The following is a 25,039-nucleotide window of genomic DNA, read 5'->3' on the forward strand; positions in this document are numbered from 1 at the left end:
TCCAACACTTTCCCGCCGCGGCATCCCTTGCGAGTCTCTCGTCTGGACACCCAGCGCCGGTGCTATTCCGGAGGAATCCACCCCCTCCCCGGCCGCAGACCACGCCCTCGCCCACGCCCGCGTCATGCCTCCCACCTCCTGGCAGAGGCTTGCTGCCATTGGCTCCTTCGTACACTGCCTGTGCGCTACCATTTGCTGAGCCAGTGAGCGTTTAGAGGGGGCGAGCCCTTTCTCGGGGGCGTGGCCTCCTAGCCAGCGGCCGGGCTCAGATCCAGCGGCCAATGCTTCTGGCCCCACAGAGGCACCTACAGAAAACTGAAGGCTTGACACATCCCGAGGAGTAGGTGAGCGATGGGGTCCTGTACTGGATATCCTGGGTTCTTCCCGTCCCCTCCTATCCCCACACTGTCCCTCTGTATATCCCGCCTCAGTTTCCCTCTGTATACCTATTACTGGCTGTGGGAGCATGGGTGTTGTGAACAGGTTGCTGTGGGCTACTGTAATAGTCCCAACACATGTCCTCAAGAGGACACTTGATGGACTTGGCTCTGTACAAGTGTGCAGCCTGACTCCAGAATGGTCTAGGTATTCTCTGAGGTAGCCCGCTGAACCCCACTGTGGCTCTGGCTGGTGCAGGGTTACCCTGACTGGGACTGGCACTGCAAGCTTCCCATTGCCCGAGGGCTTGAACTCAGTTTTACCAGCTGGGAACTGGGACAGTGGCTGTCACATAATTGGCAGGTGACCTGATCCAGGTCTGCAGCCTCCTGGCTCTTTCATTGTCGGCTTGGAGGGTAAACTGGGGTCCAGAATATGGGCTGGGGATGGCCATAGAGATGGAGACACTCTATCTCCAGAACCGTATTCTGGCTTGTCACCTTTGTGAGCAGCGGGGCTGGAGAGGGACAGGGTGGAACACTAAACTGGAAACAGGTCTCTGGGTCACTTCCCGAGCTCCAGGCTGTGACACCTCTGGAGACCTTGCCTTGGGGTTAGGACACAGCTCAGACAAACCTGACTCACTTGAACAAGTAACTTAATTATAAGCCTCAGTTTCCCTGTCTGACTTGGGACAGTTGTTTCGTGACTCCCTGAGGCTTCTGGGGGGAGGGGGTTAAAAACAGACAAAAGAGAGGCTGAGCCAGGGTGGGCTACACACTGAGGCTGTGTCTAAAACAAAGGGGACCCTAGGGTGTAGCCCAGTGCGTAGAGTGGTCACCTAGTAAGCAAGAGGCCTTGGGTTCCGGCCCAACCAAACACAACATATACCAGGATGTTTACCCATTTACCCAGTGCTTAGAATAGAGGCAGGAGGATGCCTGTAAGTTTGAGGCCAGGTCTACAAAGTGAGTTCCAGGCTAGCCATAACTATGCATAGAGATCCTGTAACAAACAACAGCCAAGAGAGAGAGAGAGAGAGAGAGAGAGAGAGAGAGAGAGAGAACAGGAATGTAGGCTTTGAGTGCCAAACTTCCTGTTTTTCTGTCCTGGGACCTCAAAGTGGCCGCCTCTTCTCCACATGGAATGTCCTTGCACTTGAGACCTTTGTGTGTGCTGAGCCCTCTACAACCCTGGCAGATCAACACAGGCAGCGCCAACTTTAAAACATAATAAGTTCATGATCTGGGCCGCACCTAGGATGTGGGTGACTGGGAGGGATGAGGGCGGGGCCATGGGGACTGTACAATGTAACAGAACAAAGAGAGTCATCACAGAACACCTGCCCTGGGCCTTCCCACACATGGTGAGCCAGACTTGGGCCAGGGCTGCTAGTCCCGTAATGGGTGAGTGGTGGATCCCGAGGGTATGAAGAGACATAGAGACTTGTCCCTCAGTTTACTCTCTGAGCCCTAGGCAAGCTAGGACTCACCTCACAAAAATCTGATTCCGTACGAGGGGACTCAGCGTACAGGCCAAATAATCATGGCCGCAGGAAGGCGTGCCACCCACTGACTCAGGTGCCATCCAGGGCTTAGTGAAGGCTTAAAGAGAGTGAGACTTGATCCAGGGCCCAGTAAGCTCACTCCTCCAAGAACCCCAGTGTCTCCCCTGCATGGTTTTTCTGAGCCCCAACCCTGTGTTTCCCCATCTGGAAACCAGCGGAGGTAACCACTCCAGAGGGTGCTGTGCAGGTGGAGGTCTTCTGTAGTCCTGACCAAAGAAAGAACCATGGTAGGGTTGACCATGTGCACAGCTCTGGAAGATTCCCAGACTAGATCAGTAGCCCCCCCCCCAATTTTAGGATGGACCCCAGGGAAAGGTTGTAATGCAATGAGCTCCCAGGTAAGAGCTGGATTCAAGTCCCAGTTCTAGCCTGGTGTTATTCTGTGCATATGTGTCAGCTTCCAGGCCCCTGACTCGGTTTCTCCTTTTGTCATAACCATGAGAAGTTACTTAGTCATTTGACAAACTGTCCCTGAACACTGAGATAACTGAAGTGTGGTAGCTAATGGCACCAACACACAGCAGTGACTGAAGCTGGCCCAGTGCCCACCACCTCCTGCCTCACAGTTGGTAATGCTGGACTCTGTCCTGAGTTATAATAGTAACTGTAAGAAGAGGAAAGAACCGGGGAACTGAGTGTTCGTGGAGAGATCTGAGAGTTCCAGGGTAAAACAGCCACATAGCAACCCGGGGAAGACTATTGTAAGTGGCAGGCTCAGCATGCGTAAAGGTCCTGGGGCAGTACTGAGCCTGGTGTTCGAGAGGTGAATGGAGGAGGCACTGTGGCTGCAGCAGAGGGAGACGGGACCATGGAGGGATGAGGGCAGAGAGGGGAGCGAACTCAGTGCTTACAGGGGCTTCTGGCATTTCAGGAATCTTGGATAGGGTGAGAGGAACCAGGATGGAGGCTTCAGACCGTTGGAAATGGGGGAAGCCAATACACCCTGGGGCTGAATGTGCACACTGATAACCTTCATATTTCCCTTTTGTTAAAACCATGAGTGGATGCTGGGCGTGGTGGGACACACCTAAGAGGCTGGGCCAGGAGGATCATGGTAAATCCAAAGGTAGCCTAGGCTACAGCATAAGACCCTATCGTAAACCTCATTCCTAAAGAAACAGTGTGGAAGCTGAATCAAAGATCCATATACTCCCTTTGGCTCTGTAACAGTCTCTTTTAAATATTTATTTATTCCTTTTTTGTGAATATAATGCTTAGAGGACAGGGGTCATCGCTCCTTCCTGGTCAGACTTGACAGCAAGTGCCTTTATCTGCTGAGCGATATTGTAGGCCCTCTCAACATTGCTCGGTACTCATTGCTTCGGTACATGGCCACTTTGCCTCACAGGCCTGCCACCTCCCATTCTCCTGGCAGCATCCTTGAGGGGAGCCTGTTCGGGAACTCTCCAGTGTCTTTCTTGATTTCCCAGAAGGCTGGTGCAGATGGGCTGTGCTGCTCAGGGTGCTCTGTGGAGGTGGAGCCCCCAGCCGGTCACACTGCTCTGGGACAGACCTTGGCTGTGGCCCAGCCGCCCCTGGGACAGTCAACCGGGGTGGAGAGGGAGCATGGCGGGCTTGGTGACATCAATTATGGATGTGAATGCACTTCACGGGTGACATAAAGAATTCATGAGGCCAGGGGCTGCCCAGGGGTGGGAGGCGGCACGAGCCTCACAAGCTGCTGCTGGGTTTCGGGAATCTTGCCATCTGGTTGTTAAACCGAGATTAAAAGTCAAGGACTGAGTGCTTCCAGCTAAGTAAATCGTGTTGTGTTTATTATTTATTACATTTATTTACTGTGTGTATGAGAGCCAAGGCGCGTGCGTGGAGGTCAGAGGACAACTTGTGGGAATCATTGCTCTCTTCCACCGTGTGGGTCTTAGGGATGGGACTCAGGTTATTGGGTTTGGCAGCAAGCACATTTACCCAATGCCATGGCAACAGAATGTAAATCATACAATAAATAAGAAGCTGGCGTTGTGGTGGCACACACATGAAAGAAATGAGTGGCCACCGGCATAGAGATCACCCAGTGATCTAGCTGCTTTTTGCTGTGGTCTGTGCCCGAGTTTATTTTCTCTTTCTTGAGCGTGTTGGAAATGACCTTCCCTGGGCTGGAAAGATTGCTCAGTGGTTAAGAGCACTGACTTCTCTTCCAGAGGTCCTGAGTTCACTTCCCAGCAACCACATGGTGGTTTACAACCATCTGCAATGGGATCTGATGCCCTCTTCTGGTGTGTCTGAAAATAGCGACAGTGTACTCATATACATAAAATAAATAAATCTTAAAAAAAAAAAAAAAGAAAAAGAAAAGAAAAGGAAATGGCCTTCCCAGGTTGAGAGTTCTCTTGTCACCTCTGTGGCTGAAGGTGGCTGTGTTTGCCACGTGAACCCAACCAGGATCCTCAGGATTTTCAGCTGTGGAAAGACACAAGGGACTGTCCACCCCCATACACCTCTGGGTCTTCAGAGGGAGAGCCATCTTCGTGATATGCAAATTAGCGCATGTGGAGTGTGACAGTAAAACTTTATTTACAGCCGGGTGTGGTGGCGCATGCCTTTAATCCCAGCACTCGGGAGGCAGAGGCAGGCAGATTTCTGAGTTCGAGACCAGCCTGGTCTACAAAGTGAGTTCTAGGACAGCCAGAGCTATACAGAGAAAACCTGTCTCAAAAACCAAAACAAAAAACAACTTTATTTACAAAAGTAAGCTGGATGATGAGCAAGCAGGGTGGTGTGTGTGTGTATGTGTGTGTGTGTGTGTGTGTGTGTGTGTGTATGTGTGAGAGAGACTAGGTGGGAGGGGGCCTAGCACTTGCAATGACTTCAGAAAGCAGTGCAGACCTTTTATTTTGAGTACAGGATGTCCCTGTAGACCAGGCTGGCCTCCAACTCAGAGACATCCTCCTGCCTCTGCCTGCCAAGTGCAGAGGCTGGAGAATTAAAGGTCATCTATGACACCTGGTGTGTCTGACACTGAGGGTGGAACCCAGGGCTTGGGTACTCTAGGCAAGTCCTACTTGCTGCCCAGCCCCTGAGGGCTTTCATTCTAGAAGCCAGAGGGTGATTGTGGGCAAATATCATAAAGTGTGGCATATGTCACATCTGATTGTTGAATGAAACTTGATGTGACAGGAGTTGTCTTGTGAGATGCAGCCCTATGGTATCCACTGTTGTCAGAGGCCGTCCTGGCCACCATTGATGGCCACATCCCCTCGGTCGTCTGTTGTGTATCTGTGGAGAATGGAGCTGAAGCTCAGGTGTCCTTCTCAGTTTCCCTCAGCCTTGTTCTGTGAGGCGGGGTCTCACTGAACCTGGCTCAGTGAAGGGGGCTAGGCTGGCAGGCCATTGAAGCCCAGCGCTGGGGTTATACTCACCATCCAACCTGTTTTCACGTGGGTGGCAGGGATTTGAGGTGTGCATACTTTGACAGCAAGCTCTTTATGCATTCAGCCATCACTGAGGCCACTTGATAGAGCCTTGGTGTTGGTGCTCTGTGGGAGCTCAGCTCTCAGCTCTGGGCTAGGAGCCTTGGAAGTTATGGTGGCTTTCTGCACTGTGGTCTCAGTGGGCTGAAAAGCGGGCACATATGGGTTACCCCAGTTTGAACCTCCAGTCATTGGGTCCCCTGTATCTTTTCATGCTTCCCTTTCAAGAGTTCTTCTCACCCCACTGAGTGCTTAGGAATTAGTCACTGCACAGACATTTTCTCAGCACTAGATATAAACCTAATGGTATGTGTACTGCAGACCCCACCAGGACCAAAAGAGACCTGGCTAGCACCCTCGCAACCTCTCCATGTTGTCATGCATGTCTTGGACCCATAGGCTGGAGTTGCTCCACCCCCAGCACTGCAGACACCATGAATGGTGATACATGCCTGTCATCCCATTACTCAGGAGATGGAGGCAGGAGGATCAGGAACTCAAGCTACACAATGGGCTTCAGGTCAACCTGGGCTACACAAAACCCTGACTTAGAAAACAAATCTAGGACTGGAGAGATGGCTCAGCGGTTAAGAGCACTGACTGCTCTTCCGAAGGTCCTGAGTTCAAATCCCAGCAACCACATGGAGGCTCACAGCCATCTGTAATGAGACCTGATGCCTCTGAAGACAGCAACTGTGTACTCACATACATGAAATAAATAAATCTTTAAAAGAAAATCCAGAAGACAACCAAAAAAAAAAAAAAACTGGGGGGAAAGAAAAAGCAGAAACTGGGTTAGGGAGGTGCCTCTGAGCCTGGACCTTTATGCTCGGAAAGGCCTTCGGGAAGCTTCTACAACTGTGGCTCAGCTGCGTTGTGGGGGCCGTGATGGACTGGTGAGTCCAGGGTGTACCTGTGAGGGTCAGGGCTGTATACTGGGCTGTACCTGTCCATATCAAAGTGGAGGTCAGGGGTGATCCGACCTTCTGTAAGTGAGGGTGCTGTGTCCAGTGGGAATTCAGAGGCTGTTTGTGGGGTGCTGGGAGCTACAGTGATCAACAGGGTTCAGAGTACAAGAAAACTCAAATAGGGTTTGAAGGGACATGGAACGTCTAGGTGAGCTGGGCATGGTGGCACACGCCTTTGATCCTAGCACTCGGGAAGCAGATCCAGGCATGTATGGGTGAGTTTGAGGCCGGCCTGGACTACAGAGCAAGACTTTGTCTCAGACAAAACAAAAACTTAAAAACCATGTCAAGTCTAAGCTGTGGCCCAGGGCCCAGGAAAGGACTCGGGGCTCTCATTTTGGAGATGAGTGTTGTTCCCACAGGCTGAGTGAGACCTGGGCTAGGTCCTCAGAGGCAGCTGTGGCCTGCGTGGGGCTGAGGCTTCCAGGCTGATCTAACAGAGAACATGGCTCTGTCCTGGGGCTTTTGCATATGCGCTTTCCACTGCTGAGACCTGGTCCTCCTGTCCTGACAAGGGTTTTTTTCCCATCTCCAATGCCCAAATCTTACTTTTTTCTTCCTGTTTATTGGGTTCTTGTGTTTTCTCCCTCTACTTAACTGGCTCTTCAGGGGTAATCCTAGAGTCCCAGCCAGATACAGTTTATGCATACTTAGCATCTCACAGTGGGGAGTCTGAGGCAGGAGGATTAAGAGTTTAAGACCAGCCTGGCATGGTGGCGCAGGCCTTTAATCCCAGCACTTGGGAGGCAGAGGCAGGCGGATTTCTGAGTTCGAAAACCAGCCTGGTCTACAAAGTGAGTTCCAGGACAGCCAGGGGTTACACAGAGAAACCCTGTCTCGAAAAAACAAACCAAACCAAACAAACAAACAAAAGAGTTCAAAGCCAGACTGGATAATATGAGACCCTGTCTGAAAAAAAAAAAGTAAAAATGCATTTAAAAATGAATTATTGGATGGAGGGGGCAATGTGGCCTGTAAAATCAACTCCAGGGTCAAAATGGTCCGAACATGGCTGAAGTAGGAACCCTGAGAAGTCAGAGACAAGGTCTCTTTCTGTGTTTGGTACACAGCTGGTGCTCTATAAATGCCCATTAGGCCAGTTGAGCAACTGAGTGAGTGTTGGGGCTGAGTTCTGGAAGCTGGAGTGCAAGGCTGTTGTGGCTCCAGACTTAGGTTGAGGGCTGAGACACTGGATGGTCAGGGACCAAGGCCACACACAGCACCTCTTCCCTGGGAAAGTCCCTGTTCTAAAAGCCTAACCTAGCTGTCACGCAGGAAGCAGAGCTTCAATGGGGGAGTTTCTGTCAGAACAATGGATTTCAGAACAGGAAGTAGAGGCCAGCAGCTGGCTGCCTCAGGTGGCGGCTGAGTTGGAGCTGGGAAGGCCTGGACAGGACTGCTTGCAGCTGTGCCACCCCGCCATTCTTCCTGCTTCCGGAAGTCCGTCCACACACTGAGTTTCACCTCTGAGCCATAGAGTCCAGATTTAGCTTTGTCTATGGGAAAAGCAAGGCTCAGAGATAGTCAGCCCTCCTCCTAGGGTCAGCTAGCCTCCAAGTCAAACAGGGACAGCTGACTTTGGTCCTCTGCTAGCAGCCCCGTGTTCGGTGTCAACTGGTAAACAAACAGAGGTTTGCTGGAGAGGTCCCTTCAGGTCCCGTGTTATTTCCCTCTTTCTTTTCTCTTTTGAGAGGGTCGGGTAGTCCAGGCTGACCTCCAGCTCCCCATGTAGCTGTGGATGACCTTGAACTCCTGCCTCCGTCTCTGAAAGCTGGGGGCAGAGCCCGGCGCTTTGTGCACCAGGCAAGTGCTCTGCCCACCTCACACTAAACACCATTCACAGACGTTAAGAAGGAGGCAGGAGGATTCAGGATATGGTGGTGGTAGTGGGGGAGGGGCTAGACAGTCTTTTGTTGCTGTGTGGCCTTGTGGTGCAGTGGACTTGGAGGGGATAGATTCCACCATTCTGTATTCATTCCCCGTGGGGCTACTTGGCATGGCATTGTTCATTGCAGAATGGCGTTGGCCGACGAGATGAAATAGGTTCACGTGGCAGGCGCCAAGCTGCCACGTAGCCCTGTGTCAACAGCAGTGTCCGGACCCTGGCTGATAGACAGCGGGGGTGGTGAGCCAAGGGGGGCAGGAAAGCACACAGAGCCTTCTTGTGCCTGCCCTGACCTCTAAGAGCCTGGGGTCAGGGAAGGATGTTCTCCTGGGGTTTGGGCTCACACAAAAGCAGGCTTTGTAGGGGACTCTGGGAGTGAGTGAGTGGTCTTGGGGGAAGGGAGGAGGGGGTCGCATTGCTGGCCCCCTGGCTGTCAGAACAGGGTGAGCGATGGACAGCTTGGGCCCAATCTGGAGTCTACCCTATCATGTCCCACACTCGGCTCTTCCAAGTTTCTTCACCCCCAGAGGGTTCTGGAGTCCCCAAGAACACAGCAGATGAGGGAGCAGGTCCTGTGCTGTCTCTCTGTGGACTGGGAGCCCTGCAGCTGTGCAGCCCTGTGTGGCTCAGAGGCAGTACCCCACGGGTCAGCTTAAGAATGCTTAAAATGGCTTCCCAGAGGAGGAGATACCCAAGCTGAGCTGAGGGATGAATCTGTCTCTGGGAAGAGTCAGGGACCCTGGGTACTGGAAGGTATATAGGAGTTTATTAGGAAAGAAGCAAGGGTCTGCAGATAGGGCTTTGGGGGATGAATAGAAGTTTATTAGGGAAGGGGCACAAGAACTCTCCGTGGTTTTTAGTACTGTCATTTGGGGAAATTCTAAAAATGCTTGAACTGGGTAGTGGGGCAGAAAATCGTGACTGTTCCATAAGAGCAAGCCTGTCTGTCTTCTTGGCTACTTCCTGGCTCTTTCCTCCATGGCAACCATCCGAAGCCTCAACTCCCAGCTAGGAAACCACGGGCTGGCTGCCGGAGAGTAGGAATGGTGCCAAGTCCTGTCTAGATTCATGTTTTGACCCGAGCACTGTGTCGTTCGTCCTGACAGAGCCCATGGACACCTTCAGCACGAAGAGCCTGGCCCTGCAGGCCCAGAAGAAAGTCCTCAGCAAGATGGCTTCCAAGGCCATGGTGGCTGTGTTTGTGGACAATACCAGCAGTGAGGTCTTGGATGAACTGTACCAGGCCACGAAGGAGTTCACGCGCAGCCGGAAGGAGGCACAGAGGGTCGTGAAGAACCTGGTGAAGGTGGCTGTGAAGCTGGCTGTGTTGCTGAGGGCGGACCAGCTGGACAGCAATGAGCTGGCCCAGCTGCAGCGGTTCCGGGGCCGCGTCCGCAGCCTGGCCATGACAGCCCTCAGCTTCCACCAGGTAGACTTCACCTTTGACCGGCGTGTGCTGGCCACTGGGCTGCTGGAGTGCAGGGACCTGTTGCACCAGGCTATTGGCCCACACCTCACTGCCAAGTCCCACGGCCGCATCAATCATATCTTCAGTCACTTTGCCAATGGTGACTTCCTGGCCGCGCTGTACAGCCCAGCAGAGCCCTACCGGAGCCATCTGTGCCGCATCTGTGATGGCCTCGGGAGGATGTTGGACGAGGGTGGCATCTGACCTGGAGTCAGCCACCTGGAGACTATCCTCCACTGGTGACGGTCCCCGAGAACACAGAACTGCCTGTGCCTGGGGTAGTCTCTCTGTTTCTCCTGCTGTAACCTATCTGCTTTTGTCTAGCTTCTGCTTCGTCTCCGGATCTCCTCTTCTTACTTCTGAGACAGGCCTCATGTAGCCCAGGCTGATCCCAAACACCCTATGTAGCAAAGGCTGACCTTGACCTCCTAAGCCTCCTGCCCCCACCACCGAGAGTGCTGGATGATAGGTGTGTGCCAACGCCTCACTGTCTGGGCATTCTCGGTCTTTCAAATAAGGTTGTGGAGAATTGGGAGACAAGAATTGTACTCCCCTGACCCTTACCCCTGCCAAATGACTATGTTTGTTTCCTAAGCCTCAGGTCCTCCCAAGGTGACTTGCTTTAGAAAATGGAGTTCAAACTCTTGTTGTACCAGACTAGAGTTGAACAAGTACTGGACTGCTACAACAGGTCCTTATGTATAGGTTGGCCCAGGAAGGCTCACTCTGCCAATGCTGCAGGACACTGGACACTGAGGAGTGATGCTACTGCAAACCAAGAACACCAGCAGACAGATGCTGTGCGGCGGATCATGGCTTCTCTCAATGGTTTTGAAAGGAGAGACTCCAAGCACATTTCAGTGTTGGGATCTGAGGTCCTGTTAGGGGACTGGACCCTCGCATTGAAGAGAAGAAATAGAGCCGGTGAGATGGCTCAGCATGTAAGAGTGCTTGCCACCAAACTTGTTTGGAGTTTACCAAAATTTGTGTGGTGGATGGAGACAACCAGTCTTAGAAAGCTGGCCTCTGACCTCCATGTGGACGGGCCCACACAGAACCACACAGCGGCTTCCGGTGCTTGGAAACATGGCGGGGCCCTGACCACTCAGCAAGGAGGCGCTAATCAGGCAGAAATGTGGGGTCTTCACTGAGTGATAGTACAGGACTTGCTGTGAAACATGGGGACCCCAGAGGCTGTCCCCAGCTTCGGACCAGGGTAAAGCCACTGGAGACACGAGCATGTGTTACATTATAATTCCATATTTGGGAAACAAATCCATCTTTTCTCTTTGAATGGTAGTCTGAGTTTGTAACTGACACTGACCACGCATGTGAAAGCCTGCAGCCTCTACTATCTGAGTGTGCCTGTGGTCATGTGAGACACCATTAACTGGCTTAACCCAATTGGTACTTAGATTTTTTATCCTTGGAAAGCCGACTTCAGCTACACATGTGCCTAGCTGAGGTGTGGGTTAGTTTTCTAGAATCCTCCAGCAAGGGCTCAGGGGCATGGTCAGGGGTGGAGCCCAGCCTAGAATCCTCCAGTGAGGGACTGGGGGCGTGGCCAGTGATAGATGAACCTAGAATCCCCAGGTCAGGAGCTTGGCTCAGGGGTAGCATGCATGTCATGGGGACGACCCCTGAGACCTGTGAAGATCGTGTCTGTGGAGGGGCTGGCACAGAGGTTACGCAGTGCTGCTGATGGAAAGGCTATCTGGGGCATTGGGAGAGGACACAGAATGTGCAGAGCTGAGTGTATTTAAGGCAATGTGTACAACCTGGAGCCTGTGGGGACGGGCGGGAGTCACCGCCTCAATGTTTCAGTGTATGCAGACAGATGCAAGTACAAAGAAGAGTCTGTCAACAGCTAGAGCGCTGGCTGTCCTGGAACTCACTCTGCAGACTAGGGTAGTCTGGAACTCACAGAGATCCTCCTGCCTCTGACTCCCAAGTGCTAGGATTAAAGGTGTGCATCACCACTGCCCAATTTAGACTCCCTTTTTTTTTTTTAAGACAATATTTTGCCCTGTAACCCAGGATGGCCTGGAATTAATGATTTTTCTGCCCCAGCATCGCTAGAGCTGGTTAGGATTCCAGCATGAGCCCCACCGTGCTCTGCTGCAGTCATGGCTCCAGCAGCTTCCCTGTGACTCCAGCTGATGATGAGGGCTCAGGTCCCTGAAGCCTTTCTCGCTATTCCAGCGCCACAGGGGATTTTCTCACTTTTAAGCCTAAGGCAGGGTCTTGAAACTGGAACGCCAGCATACATGCAGCTGTCCCTTGTGCTGACCAAATGGACCAATAAGGGGAGCAGTCTGAGTTTTGTGAGGCTGTCTTCACAAGGGTGAGATGAACATCAGAATGCACCAGGAGCATGCTTTAGTATTTTGTGTCAACTGGGCCTCTTGAATGCTACACAGAGGCTCTGGCACCAAGCTAACCCACTCCCAGCCCTGTTTGCTTTTTTATTTAGCTTTTGATATCCAGGGTGGCTGGACTTGGCTGTTTGGATGCTCAGGGGTCACAGGTCTATGCTTCTGGTCTTGGAATAGAAATATACTTGACTTGGAGGTGGGACGGCTGAGATGGAAGAGAAAAGGAAGGAGAGGCAAGTCCCGCACCCATCTTGTGACTTGAGGCTGTGCTCCGTGGCTCTCAAGCACCCACAGACACAGATTAATCTGTCGAGCCCAGGGATAACAGGAGGTGCTTGATTCATTTCCAACATCCCCCCCCCCCCACCAGGAATATATTAAAGGGCTAATGTGCCCTAGCACCCAGTTCTACCTACTCTGCATCCCTGGTAACAACTGTGAACTCTGAAAAGTGCATAGGAGCAGCCAAGTAGCCTGGCCCTCACATCATCCCGTGTCCTTGCCTAGGGGTTTGAGGGCTTGGACTATACCACCTACATCCATGCTTTAGAGCCCCTGGAACCTCAGGCCCCTAAGGTACCACTGATGGTTGTCCTCCCCAGGGTATAGCAGTGTGAAATATCCTCAGGTTTTAAAGGTCAGCTCCACTTTCTGGTGGTAGAGTCCCCTTGTGCAGTCCTAGAACTCAATATGTAACCCAGGCTAGCCTCCAACTCACAGAGATCTCCTTGTCTTTTTTTTTTTTTGGGGGGTCTTTTGTGAGACAAGGTTTCTCTGTATAGCCCTGGCTGTCCTGGAATACACTCTGTAGACCAGGCTGGCCTCAAACTCAGAAATCCCCCTGCCTCTGTCTCCCAAGTGCTGGGATTAAAGGTGTGCGCCACCACTGCCCGCTGATCCCCTTGTCTTTACCTAATGGCTGAAGGGGCAGCAAAAGGGCACTTGGCCCTTGCTGTGGGGTAACACACATGCACACACATAAATGAGGGTGCAGAACCCCTGCAGATCTGCCTGAGGCACAGGCCTGGCTGGCAGCCCCAGTCCCTCATTGGATGTCCAGCCAGATGTCAGGCCCAAGGACAAAGCTGGAGGGCCCCAAGGTCCCTCTGAAAGATTTGGACACTTAGAGCTTATGTAGGGTTCTTTGGCTTCAGGTGGTTTGTTTGATTTTTTTTTTGTAAAGATTTAAAAATTTTATTTATATGAATACACTGTCACTGTCTTCAGACACACCAGAAAAGGACATTGGATCCCATTACAGATGGTTGTGAGCCACCATGTGGTTGCTGGGAATTGAACTCGGACCTCTGGAAGAGCAATCAGTGCTCTTAACCACTGAGCCATCTCTCCAGCCCTTTGTTTTATTTATTTACTTATTTTAAGATTTCTTACTAGGGCTGTAATGGTGGCTCAGCAGTTAAGAGAATTGGTCGCTCTTGCAGAAGGACCCAGGTTCAATTTCCAGCACCCACAGGTGGTTCACAACCACCTGTAACTCCAGTGTCAGGGATGCAATGCCCTCTTGTTTCCACTGGCACACAAACAGCAGAGATTCACAGCTCTCTCTCTCTCTCTCTTTCACACACACACACACACACGTCTCACTCTCTCACAAACAGCAGAGATTCACAGCACTGTCTCACTCTCACACACTCTCTCTCTCTCTCTCTCTCACACACACACAGAGCATAAGATAAATCTAAAAACATGTTGCTTTCATTTGACTTCAAAATCCCAAATCCAGAATCTGTGGGGACAGTGGCCTTGCCCTGTGGTCCTAGTATTAGAGAACACAGTGTGGATTCAAGGCAACATTGTGGAGAGAGAGAGAGAGAGAGAGAGAGAGAGAGAGAGAGAGAGAGAGAGAGAGAGACTAGTCCTTGTGGGTGCAAAGTCATTGGTTGCCTTGTGACCCACTGTGCTGGCACCTATGTGACAGTCACTATAAGGAGAGGCCATGTGCCTCTATTGTGCTGCTATTGTAGAAAACGGTGAGAATCCATGTCTGAGTCCTGGCCCCACAGAGCCACCACTAAGGTGGCTACTTATTTATTTATTTTTTCTATCCTTTCCCATCCTTCTGAGTGGAGCTGCCCTGGACGGGTGGTCCTGGGATGGGGACACTCATCCGTGGCTCAGAGGGGAAACCACACCACATCTTGACTTCAGGAAAGCCAGGAAGTCCTTCCATCCCACCCCGCACATGTCCTGCATCTTCCCTGGCAAAACAGGTGACCGGGCTCAGAGAGTTCTGTGGAGTGACACAGTGTGACCTGTGCAGGGCAGGGCAGCTCCTATGGGAACCAGTGCCCTAGACAAGTAGTCCCGGTCAGTGTGCCTGAGGAACGTGGACATGAAGGCCCTTGACAGGCGAGGGTCACAGCTCCGAGCGTGCCGCCTTGGCTACAATCACCAGCTTGGAGAGCTCAGCTTTGAAGGCCCCAGGCCTGTGAGACACTGCAAGACACAAGCACAGTTAAACCCTGACAGAGGTCCGACAGAGGCCAGGTCTGGCTGGGCGTGAGGTGGATGAAAATAGAAAACTGCAGAGCCGGGCAGTGTGACACAAGGAGATCCTGGCCTGCATGGGGAACTACAAAGGAAACTGGGAAATTACAAAGAGGGCTAGCGGGCATGGTGAGGGTGGAGTCCTTGTTGAGGATCCCCCTCCTCCCAGCCCCCTGTGAGGGAGCTGGGGGCGTCGCAGGCATGGAGCCTCTGCCTAGAATTCCTCAGTGAAGCCTTTGAGTGGGCTCTTGTGAGGATGTGGACTGTCTTCCCTGGCTCTGCCAGTGTCTTCCTCACCAGGTCCTCACAGAGTCTAGTAGAGGTGCTCTGGTGCACTTGAGCCTCTAGACTTGGGCACTGAATGGTCCTTATGCTTTATGCAGCAGCTTGCCTCAGGTGTGTTGTCACAGCAACAGAAAGTGGACCAGTACTGGTGACTAGGATGCTGTGAACCAAACTGGCTGGAACAACCTTGACACAGGTTCATCCCACAAGCAGCTTGAATTTAGCCTGCAGCCCTTTCTCAAGACAGTTTCTGATCTGCAGTGCACAGGCACGAGGACCCTCCTCCACCTCTCTCCAAATGGCTCTTGCCGGGTGATGGCGTACCTCCCGCCTGCTGGGACCACCTTCACCTACCTGCTGTCTTGGTCACTTCAAACTCCTCACTTTTCAGGGGGACATCACTCTCTCTCTCAAATGCGGCTTTGGACTAAAATAAAACAGAATACTTGAGCAGACACACGTCATGGAGAGAGAAGTGCCCTCCGGTCCCCTCAGTTTTGTCTCCTGGGCACTGTGGCCTAAAGTCAGGCATGCTTGCTAGGGCGGGTGTGGTATTCCCAGGGAGTAGTCCCAGCAGAGCCCAAGCAGTGGGTCAGATCACAGGTGATGGACAGCCTCAGTCTGTCACCTTGGTTCCCAGAAACACACTTGGTGAGGCTGCTGAGGGCACTGGTACTCTGAGGAAGAGCCTATCATTGACTGCCCGAGGGACAGGAGCTGACTGAGGCCACCCTGGCTCCTCCAGCCACTCTGCAGGAACCACCCACATAGTGGGCCTCCCGCTGATGCCCTCAACTTGGGTGGGAGCCCTAGGGGTCAACAGGGTGGCTGAGTGACACGGGGCCCTGTCCCCTGCAGTGAATGGTATCTGGGGCCTTGCAGGTCCCTTTGTCCTCGGGTCCCCGTGACTGACACTCACATAAGCCATGGCATACTCGATCTCAGCACCTCGCAACTCAGCCTTGAACTGTGTGAAGTAGAGGTAGGATTTCCCCTGGGGCCTGTGGAAAGACAGAGTTAGCACAGGAATGGGGGAGGGGGAGGGGACCCAACTGAGGCCCCGGAAAGAGCCTGGTGATGTGGGACTCCATGGTGGTAAATCTCCAGGATGCCAAGGCCAGAGGTAAGAAGTAGCTCTATGGGCGCCAGGGAGTGGGGAAGGGACAGATGACAGCTCTGGGGTCAGGGAGTAGGGAAGGGACGGATGACAGCTCTGGGGTCAGGGCTATTGCCTGCTGTATACTTTCTTTTTTTTATTTCAAGACTGGTTTTTGAGGCAGGAAATGAGGTAGCCCAGAATGGCCCCCAGCTAACTCTGTGGCCGGGACTGGCCTTGAGCTCCTGGTATCCCGGCTTCTGCTTCCCCAGAACCGAACAATAGAATCAGCAGTGTTTTGGTGACTTCCTGTTGTGTGACCAGATTCCCCAGCCCCCTGCCTACTCTCTGACATCTTCCTCTCTCTTCCCTCCTTTGCCCAGTGCTGTGGTGCCAGCACACATACTGGAGCTTCCTTGGGGTTGCAGGACCACTGCCCAGCCTGTTCCTACTTGTCCTGCATGGACTGTGGTGTGCGCATGCAAAGTAGCTGGAGAGAGAGAGAGAGAGAGAGAGAGAGAGAGAGAGAGAGAGAGAGAGAGAGAACCTCTAGCCCAGCGTGTGCACAGCAGCTCACCTCCAGATGGTACAGGTAAAGTGCTGACTGTCTTCACTTGTCCCCAGGCTCATCTGCCATTGCTGGGGAGAGAGGACAGGCTTGATGAGCAAGGACAGGTGGTTAGCCTCTTCGCAAGGCCTGCTACACACGGTTCCTCCTAGGCTCTGTATCCTACACTAGAGCCACAGACACTGCCCTGCTGGTGGAGGGCACTATCCAGTCACTTTTTTTACCTGTAAGACATCTTGAGAACAAGCGGCAACAGTGAAGACCCTGTCTAAATTCAGTTGGGAACTGTGGATCAGCTACAGCACGGGGCTCTAGCTCCACTCCTGACCAGATTCCCCAGGCCCTGCTTGCTATCTGCCATCTTCTCCTCCCTTCCCTCCTCTGTCCAGTGCCTTGGTGCCAACACACTCACTGACAGCTTCCCCAGGGTCGCAGGACCACCACCCAGCCTGTTTCCAATTGTCCTGCATGGACCCGTGGTGTGCGCATACACAGTAGAGAATGTCTGTAGTTTGCACATGGGCAATGGGGAATGACTGTCACCCTAGCACCTAGCACTCAGGGCACCCAGGATTTAGTCTCACCTACATAAACTGTAGGGATCCAGCCTGGGCTATCAAAAGCCAACAATCCAACACAATCAACCAAAACCAAAGCCAAAAACCAGCCAGGGCTGGAGAGACAGCCCTGTACCTAAGAGCACAGGCTGCTCTTTCAGAGGTCCTTTTTCGGTCTCCACAGGCACCAGGTATGCAGCTGGTGCACAGATAATTAATGCAAGTAAAAACCATACACATAAAATTAAAACATAAGGGCTGGTGAGATGGCTTAGTGGGTAAGAGCACCCGACTGCTCTTCCAAAGGTCCGGAGTTCAAATCCCAGCAACCACATAGTGGCTCACAACCATCTGTAATGAGATCTGGCTCCCTCTTCTGGAGTGTCTGAAGACAGCTACAATGTACTTATATATAATAAATAAATAAATAAATCTTTAAAAAAAAAATCTCAGCAGAGGCTAGGGATGGAACTGGGCAGTGGAGTGGCTGCCTAACACACACAAGTCACAGGCACTGATCTTCACTATGGAAAAAAATCTTAAAAAAAAAAAATTAAAACATAAAAGTCAAAACCAAGAACAAAACCCCCAAACAACTAGCCAGTTCTCACAGAGTATTTGTGGCCCTCGCCTCCAGCCCTCACCCAGGGACGCCCATCACTGCCCTTCCCGGCTTCCCAAGGGGGGCTCTCAAGGCCAGGACCTACCTGTGTCAATTACAAGTTGTGTGTATTCTCCCCCAAGGTGAAGCCCTGAGACCTAACTGCACTCATGCCAAGGCCAGGGGCCAGCTCTGAGTGGTTCCTGGTGACGCCACAGATCTGCTAACTCCTGACTCTGTGCTGTTCCCAGAGCCTCTGCTGTCTGAAAATAGCCCATCTGAGAAACGCTGCTCAGGGGGCCCACACCTTGCTTTTTCTTTAGCGACAGTCTTGTGTCCTTGATCTCTCTGTAGAGAATGACCTTGAACTCCAGATTCTCCTGCCTCAGCCACGAGAGAGCTGCCTGCCATCTATCCTACTTGCTACTGGGCCCTCTTATAGCCATTTAATCTCTGGCACAGCCAAACCCTAAAACCTCTCACAGAATAAAGTAGAAAATCTCCATCCCCTGGGTCATTCACATTAAAGCACACAATCTGTGAAGTCCACAGTGCAGCCATGACAACCTTGCATCTAGAACATTCCATCAGTCCAAAAGGCAGCCCCATGCTGAGCCTCCCCTCAAGCCTCTCTCTGGCCCAGCACATCCACTTTCTATCTCAGGGCTCCTGTCCTGGATACTTCATGTAATGGAATCCCACAGCGTGACTTGTGTCTCTGTCTCTCACTGAGTAGCATCCTTGAGGTCCCTCTAGACTGGGGTGGGGTCAGTGCCGCTCTCCTTGTAATAGAAATCGTCACTGTCACACTCTCCCTGAGCTCACTGGGAAACTGGTTCTGGAAGTGGGATCTCAAGGCACTGTCTCCGTGGTCTTGGAGGGAGGGATGGCCCAGCCCGGTAATGGGCAGCAACGACAACAGCAGGCATAAGCCACTCCAGGAGCTAACTACAGACTGCTGGAGAGAGGTTTGGGGAACAGGTGCTGCTCCTGATGGATGACCTGCTGTCCTGGACAGTTTCATCTCAACTCAGCAAGCTAGAGTCACAGGCAAGGAGGAGTCCTCAGTTGAGAAAACACCTCCATAAACTCAGACTTTCCACCAGCCTCCAGGACATTTTCTTAGTGATTAGCCTAGCCCACTGTTGGTGGAGCCCTCTCTGAGCTGGTGGCTCTGGGTTCTCTAAGAGAGCAGGCTGAGCAAGCCATGAGGAGTAAGCCAGTAAGCAGCACCCTCATGGGCCTCTGCATCAGCTCCTGCCTCCAGGCTCCTGCCCTGCTTGAGTTCCTTCAATGATGCCAGTGATATGGAGGTGCAAGCTGAATCCACACTTTCTTTTTTTTTTTTTTAAGATTTATTTATTTATTATATGTAAGTACACTGTAGCTGTCCTCAGACACTCCAGAAGAGGGCGTCAGATCTCGTTACGGATGGTTGTGAGCCACCATGTGGTTGCCGGGATTTGAACTCTGGACCTTCGGAAGAGCAGTCGGGTGCTCTTACCCACTGAGCCATCTCACCAGCCCGAATCCACACTTTCTACCCAGCCTGCTTCGGTTATCATCACAGCAGTGGTGAGTCTAAGTAGAATACCCATGCTCAGTCCCCAGCACCCACAGGACAGCTCACAACCACTCAATAACCCAAGCTCCTCTAACATCAGAGACACACGTGCATACAGCCACACATCCAACTACATACACATGCTTAAAAACCCTGCCTCTAGGGGAGAGGGTAGGCTGGGAGCTAGGTCCTAGGGGCTTGCCCATGGGCTCTCCAGCTGACTGCCATCTTGCTTCCTCTGATGGTTTCTTCTTATTCACTAACCAAGGATTGGCAGAGATGGCTCGGTGGTTATAGCACTGGCTGCTCTTGCAAGAGGACCTGAGTTTGATTCCCAGCAACCACATGGTGGCTCACAACTGTAACTCCAGTTCCAGGAGATCCGATGCCCCCTTCGGGCCTCTGTGGTCACTGCATGCTGGTTTCTGCTCATTGAGTACTTAACTGAAGATGGTTTTGCTGTCTGTAGTCTCTCCATTTCTTTTCCTTATTTGCTATGTACATAATAAACTCATTCATTCAATGCCACGAGCAGGGCTGTTATCTCTCTCCATGCCATACACAATGCTCTTGTTCACGGGTGTGTGATATTCCTACTGTTGAGGTGCTGTGTGCCCCTGCCCATCCGTGGACACTAAGACACTTCCACTCATTGCTCCTATGGAAAGCTCTGCTCAGAACATGCATGTCCAAGGTTCTGGATACACCAGTATTTCCAATGAATGAACTAACTAACTTGTGTGTGGGACAGTTGTCTCCCAGAGTGTGCAGGCAGCTAACCTCATAACAGTTCACCTCGATGCCCTGGGTGCCGCTGAGGTATCGGCCCTCTTGTCAGCTTACAGGCTGCCCTGAGGACTGTCCCAGGCTCTGGTGGCTCACTGCTTACACATAGACTAAGAGTCAGGGATCCGTACCGTGGGCTGCTGATTCCATTAGGCGGAAGCCAAGGCAACTAGCAGTCCTTCAGGCTCAAGGGACTGGGACTTCAGAGCCTCGGGAATCTGGCCACTTTCCCTTGACACCAGTCGTGTGACACCCTGAGGAACTTACCTCGTTGGTCCCTCCTTGGGAAGCGTAGGTGAATGTGCATGTAAACTTGTTCTGTAGAAGGAGAAATAAAAGGAGGCTGAAGGGCAAAGATCTCAATACTCAGAACCAAGACCCTAGCATACTGGGCATGGTCCTGTATGCACATCATCTCTGGTATCCAGGAGGCTGGCGCAGAACTGGGAAACTGGGACATAAGCTAATCTGGGTGACTTAGCGAGGTGCTGTCCCAATGTAAAACAGATCAAAAAGGCCTGAGATATACATCAGCCCCTGCCCAGAAGGTCAAGGGTTGAGCCTGTCTAGAATCCAGCAGTGAGGGGTTGGGAGGGTGACTCAGGGGTGGAGTCCCACCTAGAATCCCCTAATGAGGAGCTAGGGATGTGGCTCAGGGGTGGAGCCCCTGCCTAGGGCCGGGGCAGAACACTGGCTCTGCCTATGTGAGACTATAGGTTCCATCCCTCAGTACACCCTCCAGAGGCCACCAGATTTCTCTCCTCTCAGGAGCTCAGAACTTTGCTCAAATCACTGCGATTTCCTAGGAAGGTCAAATGGCCTTCAGCAGTCATCCCTAGAACATCGCCTATGAGGTCAGTACTCGGGGCTTCTGATAGGTACAAGCTTGTACTGCTTCCTGCCCGCAACACAAACCTGCCAGGAAGCACAGGACTATAGTAATGGTCTCAAGAAATGGTCACTAGGGACACAGCTGTCCCAGAAGCCAAGCTGGGGCGGGCAGAGGCTAGGCTGACTGCTGGCTCGCTAAAAGGAGAGGTGATGGACTCGTGTAAGGCTTGGGGGTGCTTCCGCTCTAGTCAGGGTTCAGTGAGTAACCCACGTGCGACCTGTATAGCCAGTCCCCTAGATCCGTTGCTCTTATCAACCAGCATTCCCTTTTCTACAATGAGATGGGCAGTGGGAAGTCGCCTTGCAGGTAGGGAGTGACTGACAGAAGACAGACGAGGCAGCCAGGTCCCTTCTTCAGGTAGCCCTGCCCCTGCCACTCTGGCCGGTCTCCAGGACCACCTGATCGGAAGTCCATAGGCATCGATTCCCGGGCAGGAGGCTTAGCACGTACCCCGGGTCCTACGTCCTGGGAGAACGAATGCACCACCCCTCCGGGCCTCACGTCAAATGGCACAGTGGTGGGCTCGGACACAGCGGCCACCAATTTCAGCGCCGTGGCCGCCAGGACCACCGCAGTCCAGAAGCCTCCGCTGGGGGCTGCCATCTTGCTTCCGGGGCAATGCGCAGGCGCTCGCGAACGTGGAGTGACACGCGCGGGACACGTCAGCGCCGAACGGTGACAACGTCGCCCCGCCCGATTTGGCTGCTATGGTGGGGCGGGACTCGACTTGGCACGTGATGCTCTACAGCGCCTCTGATTGACGCTCGCGGATGCCTGGAGGGCGACTTCGTCTCGGCGCTGTTTGGGTTGGAGTTTGCAGGTAACATTTGCCTTTCCCGTCCCCCGGATATTTTTATATCTCACTTAAATGGGCTCCCGGACTCACTTCAGGACAATATGGGGGTTGACAGTGTTTAATTTTGTTAGATTATCCATTTGTTAATAAATATGGTTTATTTCACTTTTGTCTATTTTTTTGGTTTTGGTTTCAGAGAAAGGGTCCTGGAACTCTCTCCAGGCTAGCCCGGAACTCAGATCTGCCTGACTCTGCCACCTGAGTGCTGAGATTAAAGGTGTAGGCCTCCACCACCACCTGTTGATTGTTTTTTGTTTTGTAACATTTTACATATATATATATATATATACACACACACATGCATGCATACATATTTTTTTAAGGTTTGTTTTTTGGTTGTTTTTTTTGAGGGGGGGTGTCAAGACAGGGTTTCTCTGTAGCCCTGGCTGTCCTGGAATTCACTCTGTAGACCAGGCTGTCCTCAAACTCAGAAATCCACCTCCCTCTGCCTCCCAAGTGCTGGGATTAAAGGTGTGCGACACCGCTGCCCGGCATATTTTTCAAAAATATTTTATTGTGAGGGCTGCGGTGATGGCTCAGCAATTAAGAGCACTGGCTGTTCTATAGAGGACCAAGATTTGAAGCCCAGCACCCACATGGTGGTTTACAACTTTAACTCCATTTCCAAGAGATCCAATGTCTTCTGGCCTCTGCAGGTACCAGGTATGCATGTGGTGCACAGACATGAAAATAATATAATAGCAATACTTTAAAAGTGGAGTCTTCCGGTTTTGCAGCTTCCTATAGGTCACAGGTGTTGCTATGCTGTTACCGGACCTAGAGCATGCCTGGCCAGCCCTCTGCTGCTGAATAATTTTCCCATCTTTCCACTGGCCAGCGAGATGGAAGTGAGTAAAGGGCTTGCAGCCATGACAGCTGACTGTCCTTCAGCCCTGGGACCTAGATGGTGACAGAACTGACTTCTAAAAGCTGTTCTCACTACATGTGAATTGGGACAAGCAGCCTTGCACAACAGAAAATAAGTATGTAACTTAAAATTAGACTCTAGGGCCAAGTGATCCTCAATCTAGTTACAAGAACCTCTTTCCTCTCAAATGGCTGCTGATGCCACCTTAGCCTGCCCCATCCCAGGCCTCCTGTAGTCCCTGAGCGGTGCACCACAAAAGCCAGAGGAGTGGCGGGGTCCTCCTTTCCACCCCAGCCTATGGGCTGCTGCGGTAAAGTGTCCCACAAGTGCTGTCAAAAGTGGCAGCACCAGTGACATCTCAACCTGCAGTCCTCATGGGAGCTGTTCACAGTGGCTCATCTCCTCCCCAGCCTACCCCACCCCCAGCAGTCCCACAGAGATGTCGCCTCAGCAAAAGCTGGCTGCAGCCAGGAAGGACTTCCCACCCTTAGCCATGGGCCTGATGCAGGGAAAGGGGGTGAAAAAAAAAAGCCACCAATCGCTGAGCAGGAATCTCCCTTGAGATTTCTATTAAAAAAAAAAAGCCCACCAATCACTGAGCCTCCCCTGAGCTCAGCACTGGAAATTCCACCAGTCCTCAATCTGGACATCTCTGCCCCTCTCAGAAATCCAAGCACTGCCCCCTCGGCCCAATTCCCAGTTGTCTGCTCCTGGGAGACAAAGGGCAGCTGTCCCTGGACTCCTCAATAAATTTCTTTCATGATATTTTCTGCCTGGTGTGACTCTCTCCTCAGAAGAAGCCAAGAAGAAAAGAGGCAATGAAGAAGCAGGGATGGAGCAAGGCCCCCTGAGTGCCACAGCTCAGCAGGGGATACCTTCTTCCCCTAAGAGCCCCATTACCTCTGCTGAGGAGGCTTCCTCTCAGAGCTATGTGGTTCCTGGGCCCAAGTGTCCCACCTGACACCCCAAGGGCCCACAGAGCCCCCTGCAGTCCCTCTGTTCTCCAGCCAACACCACTTGAGAAGGAGCCTCACTGCGGCACCATTTTCATTTGGAATTGTTTAATGAGTCTACATACCACATAATTATAAAAGAATAAGAATTGACAAAAATATTTTCTTTCCATAATATGTAGAGGTGGTTTGGTTTTGTTTTTTTTTTTTTTTTTTTTTTTTTTTTTCTTTTTTACTTCTTTATGCCAGAACTCTCGTAGGAGGGAGTGGGGAAGGGCTATAACCCTGAGGTCAGGACAGGTCCTACTCCCGACCCTGACACCCCTAGGTGGTAACTGAGGAGGATCCGGGCAGCAGACAGGAGGGCAGAAGGTGCCCAGACAGGGGCTTGGCAGCTCCACATAGTCTGGGCGTTGGGAGACCGTGGGGTCCCCAGACGCCCAGTGCTGTACCTTCAGTTTCATTACTCGGTACCGCTTACTTCCTGTCTTTTAAATAATTATTTAAAATGCCCACCACAAACACACATGACTCTGCAGGGGGCAGCAGGTGGCAGGCACATGCTTCTGCACTAGGATGGAGCTGCAGGTTCGGGGCCATGGCAGTCTGGTGGAGGCTGTGTGCTCAATGGCGGCTTCTCCTCACCAGCTCGAGGAGGGCGGCATGGGGGCCGCCACTGCCTCTGTCCTGGCTCCCAGGCAGCAGCAGCAGCAAGCAAATTGGAAGCTTCAAAAATGAAAGGATTACAAAAACGCAAGAAGAGCAGCGGTGGCGGCGTCAGGAGTCGGGACTGAGGTCACAGGTGTTCCTGCAGAAAGTGCAGCAGCGTCACCTCGTAATGCTCTCCGGACTCGCGGCAGCGGATGCTATGTCTCTCGTTTGGGTAGATCTGCAGAAGAGGCAGGGCTGTGGTCAGGCCCACCTGGGGACCCCACTGCACCCCTAGGGCGGGTTCACTAGTGGCTCACCACATAGGACTGAGGCCTCGGTGACATAGTTACTGTGGCACCAGGTCTACGGTGAGTGGATCTCTTCCACAGACCACAGCCGTCAGCCACAAGTGATTTCAGGGAAGGCTGAAAACCCTGCTATCCTTGCCTGCTGTAAATCCATCCATGGACAAGTTTGAGGACACCGACCCCACCCAAACCTCAGGTCCCTGAGCAGTTAGGGACAGCAAACTCATGGAGTCCTTCAGAGAAGGATCCCTGCCCCTCTGCTGTCCTGGTTGTCTGGTTTCCCCCACAGTCCACTCTCACACTGGCACTGTCTCCCCACCTCAGGGATGAAGACCTGCCTCTGCAGTAAGCCACACCCCTCGCCAACAAGGCTCCCCCAGCAAGGCCCCAAATCTTAGGGCTCTCACTCTCATGGCTGTGCCTGGGTCTGGGGCTCCCTGGGCCTCTTTCTAAACCAACTCACTCAGTCCTGGACCT

General features: G+C 52.3%; 3 protein-coding genes across 5 annotated transcripts in view; 1 reads left to right on the plus strand and 2 right to left on the minus strand.

The window, feature by feature from the left end:
• Window positions 1-218: 218 nt before the first annotated feature.
• Window positions 219-10,988, plus strand: Tnfaip8l1 (TNF alpha induced protein 8 like 1). Its single transcript, XM_021149343.2, has 2 exons — window positions 219-344; window positions 9,333-10,988. The coding sequence occupies exon 2, from the start codon at window positions 9,338-9,340 to the stop codon at window positions 9,896-9,898; it is 561 nt and encodes a 186-aa protein (XP_021005002.1). The 5' UTR covers window positions 219-344; window positions 9,333-9,337; the 3' UTR covers window positions 9,899-10,988.
• Window positions 10,989-13,763: 2,775 nt separating this feature from the next.
• Window positions 13,764-21,589, minus strand: Mydgf (myeloid derived growth factor). Its single transcript, XM_021149344.2, has 6 exons — window positions 21,377-21,589; window positions 20,302-20,352; window positions 16,536-16,597; window positions 15,782-15,863; window positions 15,217-15,289; window positions 13,764-14,526 (listed from the first exon to the last, which is right to left on the minus strand). Exons 1-6 carry the CDS (start codon window positions 21,527-21,529, stop codon window positions 14,447-14,449), a joined length of 501 nt encoding a protein of 166 aa, XP_021005003.1. The 5' UTR covers window positions 21,530-21,589; the 3' UTR covers window positions 13,764-14,446.
• Window positions 21,590-23,694: 2,105 nt separating this feature from the next.
• Window positions 23,695-25,039, minus strand: part of Dpp9 (dipeptidyl peptidase 9) — a 33,239-nt gene continuing 31,894 nt past the window's right edge. For 2 of the 3 annotated variants that reach the window (XM_021149326.2, XM_021149324.2), the window contains exon 21: window positions 23,695-24,492. In XM_021149326.2, the coding sequence (XP_021004985.1) occupies window positions 24,400-24,492 (93 nt within the window). In that variant the 3' untranslated portion in view covers window positions 23,695-24,399. The remainder of the gene's footprint in view (window positions 24,493-25,039) is intronic. The other variant, XM_029471040.1, reaches the window with a different exon arrangement.

Source organism: Mus caroli, chromosome 17 (assembly GCF_900094665.2).
Source record: "Mus caroli chromosome 17, CAROLI_EIJ_v1.1, whole genome shotgun sequence".
Classification (NCBI taxonomy): domain Eukaryota; kingdom Metazoa; phylum Chordata; class Mammalia; order Rodentia; family Muridae; genus Mus; species Mus caroli.

Bases quoted from the DNA above. Each gene is read 5' to 3' on its own strand.
- Mydgf (XM_021149344.2), bottom strand. From the start codon at position 21,529: ATGGCAGCCCCCAGCGGAGGCTTCTGGACTGCGGTGGTCCTGGCGGCC. The intron at 20,353-21,376 runs GTACGTGCTAAG...CTCCTTCTACAG, and splicing joins CCCAGGACGTAGGACCCGGG to AACAAGTTTACATGCACATT. The intron at 16,598-20,301 runs GTAAGTTCCTCA...CTCTCTCCCCAG, and splicing joins CCCAAGGAGGGACCAACGAG to CAATGGCAGATGAGCCTGGG.
- Tnfaip8l1 (XM_021149343.2), top strand. From the start codon at position 9,338: ATGGACACCTTCAGCACGAAGAGCCTGGCCCTGCAGGCCCAGAAGAAA.